The sequence below is a fragment of the Elaeis guineensis genome, chromosome 15 (assembly GCF_000442705.2).
Source record: "Elaeis guineensis isolate ETL-2024a chromosome 15, EG11, whole genome shotgun sequence".
NCBI lineage: Eukaryota > Viridiplantae > Streptophyta > Magnoliopsida > Arecales > Arecaceae > Elaeis > Elaeis guineensis.
In genome coordinates this window covers 66,353,682-66,361,303 of record NC_026007.2, presented here as the reverse complement: position 1 = coordinate 66,361,303, position 7,622 = coordinate 66,353,682, and the positions used below count along the sequence as shown (strand labels likewise).

The 7,622-nt window shown below is 46.7% G+C and overlaps 1 protein-coding gene across 1 annotated transcript; it reads left to right on the top strand.

Annotated features, from left to right (window-relative positions):
• The first annotated feature begins 462 nt into the window (after positions 1–462).
• On the top strand, positions 463–1,906 carry LOC105058459 (RING-H2 finger protein ATL52). The gene is given in 1 exon segment (XM_010941403.4): positions 463–1,906. A coding segment is annotated over 1 exon segment (1,098 nt). The 5' UTR covers positions 463–572; the 3' UTR covers positions 1,671–1,906.
• The last annotated feature ends 5,716 nt before the right edge of the window (positions 1,907–7,622 follow it).

Sequence of the window (7,622 nt, the reverse complement as noted above, 5' to 3'; positions counted from 1 at the left end):
AATCCATCAAAGATCATGAAAAGTAAGGAAAGATAAAAGAATTAGACGTAGAGATGAAGCTTCCTTCCACGAGGCGCTGGACTTCCCATCCATAGAGCTCACAAAAGTCAAATGCAAAATGGAATGCATCACATCATAGGGTAAATATCTACGCATCTTTCAGACCATCGCACCCACGTTCCACCAATCCTTCGGCCGCTGATCCAATCCACCGCCAACCGGACAAAAAAGATCAAGCCCCATTGCGCACTACACCCACCTCTCCATCAACACCCAACAGGATACCTCGGCGCAACTACAGCGGGACCCACACAGAATCCGACAACGTGTGGGCCAATAAACGCGTGAGTTAAGCTTTCCAATAGTGCGTGTACGTTCCTTTTTTTTTTTTTTTTTTAAAAAAAAGGGCAAAACCGTCCGCCCACTCTATTGACTTACCGATTACAAAACCGACTTACTCTCCCCCTCCCCTGAGTCCCCTCCATTCCATTCCCGAGCGGCGGACGGAGAAATGAGAAGAGTCCTGGCCTCCGGCTCTCCTCCACTGTCCGATCCGATCTAGACCCACCCCGATGGCTTTCCACCGTCGGATCCTCTTACCCAACGACAAAGACCCTCCCTGCATCGGAGGCCCCAAAGCCTGCGACACCGCCCCGCCGTCCATCAGCGCCGAACCCGGGCACCGGCCCCTCTTCAAGGTCCTCATCATTTCCATCTCCCTAGTCGCCGCATTCTTCTTCCTTTCCCTCATCTACTTCTCCGTCCTCCGCCGCCGCCGGCGCCACCGCCACCCGTTCCTCACCCCTGCGGCCGTCTCTGCCGGCTCCGCGGCCGCTTCTCCCCCGTCCGATGATGACGGAGCCTCCGAGGACGGGGAGGGGCTGCACCACGTGTGGTACATCCAGACCGTCGGGCTGGATGAGGCGACGATCCGGTCCATCGCCGTCGCCGAATACAAGGCCGGCGGCGGACTCCTCGGTGCTGCTGACTGCTCGGTGTGCCTCGGGGAGTTCCAGGACGGGGAGCTCGTCCGGCTACTCCCAAAGTGCGGTCACGCCTTCCACGTCCCCTGTATCGATACCTGGCTTCGGGCCCATGTGAACTGCCCCCTTTGCCGGGCCCACATCATCGACCCAGCGGCGGATCTCGCCAGCGCCGCTCCTCCTCCTCCTCCTGCTGCCACCACTGCCGATACTATCTTGGTCGACGACTCGAGTCCCTCGGTTCCTGTGGACAATACCGTCACTGGAATCCAAGCACCGGAGACCAATAATGGGTCGCGTGATGTGGAAGAGGAGGATGGAGGAACGGAGAGCGGAGTTGGGATTGGAATTTTGACTGACCAGTTGCCGGAAATCTCTGAGCTTCGGGTGCCGAGCGATTTGGGGGAAGATGGGCTGCAGCCGGTTCGCAGGTCGGTTTCAATGGACTCGCCGTACTTGGGTATTCTTCCCATCATGGTGGCGCCGGAAGAAAACTCTGGGGAGGAGAGAAAAGATCCCGACTTTGGGGAAGAGCAGAGAATTAAGAACAAGGGAAAGCAAGGAAATTCTTCCAAACAAGGTTCGTTGCAGAAGGGTCATTTAGAGATAGAAAGATCTCTGTCGAGCGGCAGGGGGTTCTTCTCTAGATATGGACGGGTGGCCAGGAACTAAATCCTCCCCTTGTGATGGTGGATACAAGCAGTTTGTTTCGTTTGGTTGCTGTTAAAACAATGTCCTTTAGAGTTGGCAGTGTCTGTGAATTTTGAATATGAAGAGTGTTCTCAGCAATTTGGAAGTTTCTCACTGTTGGTCACACGATGAGAGATAGTGAGGAAGGTTAAAAGAAAAGTGAACTTCCATGTCACAGATAGTAGGCAGTTCAAACTTATATGGTAATAAATAGAACTTTGTTCTCTTATCAATGAATGTCTTCACCTTCTAAAGTAGCTGAATCAATGTTTCAATTTGATCAACGAAAAGTAAATTGCAGCAGAAATTTGTGCTTACTTCTCTAGCCATCTTTCTTTATCTTTACCTTTATCTCTGGTATTAAATTCAATCTATAGATTGCATCATTTTGTTTTTTCTGATTTTCCTGTTATCGTAGTTGGGGATGTGATTTTGGAGGAATATGATCGTGGTTTATGATTGTGGTTTATTCATGCAGGCAAAGCAATATTCTTTTAGCAATGCTTTTACATGATCTGAAAATCTTATGAATGGCGTGCTTTTATTCTTGTAGCTGCTTGTGTGTTTGTTACCGATCACCATGTGCTCTGGTAAACTTCACCTTACCTGGAAATAGAGTTCTTGTGTTTTATTTTCTCAGTTGACAGTAGATGATCAGTTAAGCATTACCATGGAAGTATCCTGCAACTTAAAATTTGAAGTAATGTATTGTATATTACTCCCTTTTATTTAGCTTCATTAGCTGAATCCTTTGTTCGGCAGATTGGGACCCCGTTTTTTCTGATGGTAATATTGATGGCCTGGATCAATTGAAGAAGTTATCATGATTCAATTGCTTTGATTATGCACACTGAAAATGGATGTAATGTTAAAAGCTGGATCCTGCATATCTTAAAAGCTGGATGTAATGTTAAATCTTGTGCGATGGCCCATCTAGGTGTAGCATAAATGCTGGCAGCGAGTTATCGTTTTCTTTCCAATGAATATTCATAGTAGCATTAGGTGGCAGTGGTCAAGGATGCACAAACATACTGGTGAAAGTACAAGAAATATCATGTCCATCTAGGTATATGTTTTTGGGACTGAAACAATTGTTTTCAAAACGAGCCTTCTGATGCAGAAAAGATCAAGTTGTTCCAATCTGCAAATCTCTCCATTCTAAAGTCAATTTCAGATCCTAATGTTTATATTAAAATCTGAATGTTCCATGAGAATTTACACAGGAAAAATTGCACAGGACAAATCCATGTACTGCGAAAAATAATACTCATTCTGGAGATGATCTCTGTTGTCTGGAAAGAAAAGATAAGAAGAAGAGAGGACAAGATAGAAAAAGAAAAATTAACCTATTCATTCATTGTAAAAATGTGCCTTCTTCTTTTTTCTGATTCAATAGTTAAAGACTTAAAAAGGTCTTGCAAAATGGGACTTCTCTAACTAGGACACCTGCAGACTTTTTCCTTGCTGTCGTACAGTCTGATAGGTTGCTCCAGTGCCTCATGATCAGTGGTCCTGAACTCCAATTGTTTGAGTGATGCTGAACAGTGCTGAATCTACAATGTTAGGATTGGATTATCATAATGCTGGGATTTGATTTGATCATGGTTGTTGATTTAAATCAACTGCTACATCTTGTAATTGCTCCTTTTGTGGATTTTCAAGGATTGAATCATTCTTGAATGGTTGGATCTTCCACAATCATCAGCTGAAATCTTAACTGTCAAATATTTGGCTGCAGGCACTTACCGGAAAAAAAGTTTGCGGTTGGTGAATTCATTAGTTCATCAATCTCATTTGATCTTCAATTTTGATGCTTTGGTCACTAGATCTTCGACTTTTAAACCTTCTATTTTCCATAAACTTGATTAATATGTAATCATGTTTTGGTTCCTTCACTCTTAGAATTGTGAGAACCTCCTAAAGCATGTCTCCATATGATCAAATGGAGCATCCTTGCATTATTATATCTCCTTTGGATGTTGATGCCGCTCATTCTTTGGTTTTGCCATGTTCTCATCATGTACTGCCATGTGCCTGAAGCAATATATTCAGCTCTAATACCCTTTTTATTGGAATAAATTAAGTTGATTGGATTTGCAAGATTGTATGATCTAAATTAATTGCAGATCTAATTTCTTTATATTCGATTTTGAAATAATGTTTTAGATTTTGTGCAGAAACTCACATGGAATGCATGTGTATCTGTGGTCTAGCATATACCTATCCTGGAAGCAAATTCTTAACCTAAAAAGATAAAAAAGAAGAGTACAATAGATGGAGAAATTTTCTCCCCATCTATCGTGACCTTGTATTACACCATTGTTTGAAATTTCAGCTCAAAAAGGTTAATTTGGATAATGATGATCTGGTTTTGGATGGAACCAGGTTAAAATTGACTTGTAAATTTTCTTATTTTTGGCCAATTTCATCAATTTTGGCTGAAACTAAATAGTCAAGGCCTAATATGGTTTCAGCTAGCTCGAACGAAATCTGGCCAAAGCTTACCATGTTTATCTTGAAATTTTAAATTGGTAATTAGTTATCCAAACTTCTCCACATCAACACATCCATTATATACAAATATCTCAATTGCACTTCTATTTTCAAAAGGCTGGAGAGGGGGATTTTGGGTGCGTCCAAGTTGATCCTCCTCTTTGCCAGATGACTGGTTGTCATCACCAGAAGTTGGAGGTAGTTTTGCGATAGGAGTTCAAGGTGTGACAGCCGAAGCCATCAGTCAAACCACAAGCTCTATGAGTTGTATGATCTTCTCCTCCAATTAACCAAGATGACTATCCATGTCATTATACGATGAGGTAGAAACCATCCTTGCCTTTTCCCTTCAACATGCTTCAAGCTCCAAAAGTTTTTCTATGGTCTACTTGTACTATTGCAGGCTTGGACTATAAACTATAGCTCCTAGAGTTAGGGCCCTAGCCTTTGTATGAGCTTGCTCTAATTAGAGAGAGAAGCAATTCCTTCAACCTATTTAACTCAGTCCTGCCAAAGAAACTAATAGAAAATCTAAAGAATTGTGAAAGTAGGGTTCTAAGCCCTTTTTGCTTTCATTATCTGAATAAGCGATTACACTACCTCTTATTTATAGGAAGGTCCAACTTCCCAAATATGGGTCTTGTTCCTCTCTAGTTAAGCAAGGTTAGTTCTTTTTTTTTTCTTTTTTTAGTAAAAAATTTATACTAAAATGAAAATTGTCCTAAGCTATACCTATGTCAGTTTTGTCTCCTATTGTGTCGTCAAATTCCTCCTGGATTGGAAGTTATGGGTGCTCAAAGTCTTGCTCAAAATGGAATGTGTTCTTGCGACTGGCCCATTCTGAACCCAAAACATTGTTGAAGGTCCATATCAGCGGGGTGTGACAAACCCCTTTAGGGGTCATGGTACTGTCATAGTACTCACAAAGATTTTCGTATGTTGTCTGATATGTGGGAAACGTATACCACGTGACAAAGTTATGGCCTCTAGAAGTTCCACTTGGCAATTGAGTCTTGGATGTAGCGTATTTTGCTTCCAAACCTCCCAACCTCTAAATCCTCTCCTTTTGAAGCATCTGTTCTTCCTTCCACGTTGTTTTCATTTTTACATTCATTCTTCCATATGAAAATCAAATTTCTACTGAATAGAAACTTGTTTTCTTATGATACTTCCTCTATTCGTTCATTCTATAAAATTGAATTGTTTGGCTGATTTTAGCAAGGAGATGCTTGCTCAATATATACTGCTTAGCCACTTTGATCCATAGTTGATATGGTAATTATTGCGGCCAATCCCATCATCGCCTGATCGTCGGGAACGAGCGCCTGCAAAAGAAAAGTCCGCACTGACCGGAGACGGCTCCGGCGGAGACCCTCCGACGGTCAAGTCAGAGAAGAGACTAGGCAACAGTGAAAAGAAAACAAGGAGCTCAACGAGAGAGGGAAAGAGAGAGAGAGGGGGCAAGCCCAAGAGTTTCGAAGGGACCTCTAGCACTGTTGCCTCCCCGATATACACAGTGGAGCGTGGTATGGCGCCGTCATTAATGGCGCGGACAATTGAAGAATTGTCAATTCACTGCAGACTGTCAGAGTCACCGTGAAGGTGTCACATCGCCGTGGGGCTGTCAAATCGCTAGGGTTGACCCACGTCTTAGGTGGGATAATGCCTCTAGGCGGCAGTGCCGCATGCTGTTGTCAGGACTGACAGTTTCTGGCAGTAGTACGGTGATTGGAGGAGTCGACCGACCTTAGGTCGGTGGCCAGCTGAGGGGCATCGGGTGAAGATTCGGACCCCTCCGTCGGTCAGTCGGGCACGTCGTGGGAGTCGGGCATCGGACCTCCTAGTGCGGTCGGTCGGGAGGACGGAAAAGGTCTGCCCGACCGACATATCCTCGGTCGGTAGAGAGCCATCGATCGGTCGGTAATGGCACCCGACGATCGGTCGGTCGGTCGGTCGGTCGGATATGCCCGATTATAAGTCGGCATGAGCGGGGTCGGTCGGTATTCCCCAACTGTTGCCCCCCTCCACTCCTGAGTCGGACGGCGCGCTGGCCGATGTCTTCGTTTGGGCAGTAACGCCAGGCGAAAAGGAGTGGATCCACTGTGTGCCAAGTTCCGACCGTACCGCGGGTTGATATGATGTCAGGCGTCTCATGAATGCCGAGCGATTCGTTGGCGTCAGATGTCCAGTCAGTGTCAGATATCCCGTCCCATCGACGTCAGACATCCTGTCGGCGCCAGGTGTCATGTCGGTGTCGGACGTTCTGCCGGTGTCGGACGTCCTGTCGGTGTCAGACGTCTCGTCCCATCGGGAAGAAAAATCATCGTTCCCGCCGCCCCTTCGGAGATACGAAACGTCGCGGTCTTTGCGCCACGTGGCGTGCGGCCATTGGGACGGATTCGTTGGAGCGGATGGAGGTGATGTGGCTCGATCTGAAGACAGGTGCGCCGAACCGTCAGGCCGACGGGCGGCTCGGATGATGCCACATGGCAAGATCTGGGGACTCCTCGTTGGTCGTGCCTCCATCTCGACCGTCGGGGGTACTATATATACAGGGTCATCCCTATTCAGTTTTTACCCTCCTCATTTCGCTGTCGAGACTCTGCCCGTATAATCCCTCATTCCAGGTACTCTTCTCTGCTTTCCTTCTTCCTAGGAGTTCCATCTTCTTCCTCTATAGGTCATCATCACCTTTACCATCTCCTCCTTCTTCATTTCCTGTCATTTTTCTCAGTCCATGGCCAGAACGTCTCCATGAGGTGGTCGGTCGGGAGAGCCGACTGACGACACTCGATCGACCCCGGAGGTGGAGGTCTCTTCACTTTCGGGGCCGAACGTCGATCGGCTCCGGGAGCAATACCGCATCCCGGGGCAGTTTCCGCTGTTCGCCCCTGGTGCCGACGGTCGGATTAACAGCCCGCCTGAGGGCCAGGTGGCCTTCTACGTGGAGGACCTCCGGACCGGCCTTCGTTTTTCGGTCTCAGAGTTTGTCCGAAACATTTTCGACTATTACGGGCTGTGCCCAGCACAACTCGCACCGAACTCAGTGCGGCTAATAGTCAGCTTTGCACTTCTGTGTCGGCTTTTGCCGACTGACCCTCGAATCTTCCTCTTCCGAGCCTTCTTCATCCTCCGACTCCACCCTAAAGCCTGAGGGTGGTGGTACTTCAACCCTCGGAAGGGGCTTTCCTTCATCATTGGTCTTCTGTCGTCCATTCACAGATGGAAGAACCAGTTCTTCTTTGCGTCGTCTTCCACTCCTTGGGGGTTCTCTGTCCGTTGGGGGAATCCCCGAACCGAACCGAATGAGAACAGTCGGGTGGAAGCCGAAGATCGGGAAGACTTCCATCGGCTAAAAGATATCTCGGTGCCGAAGCAGAGGGAGCTCGTCACCGAGCAGGCCCTGTACGACGCCGGCCTCAGTCTGGTCCCTCGCTTAGGTCGGTTTTTTATTTT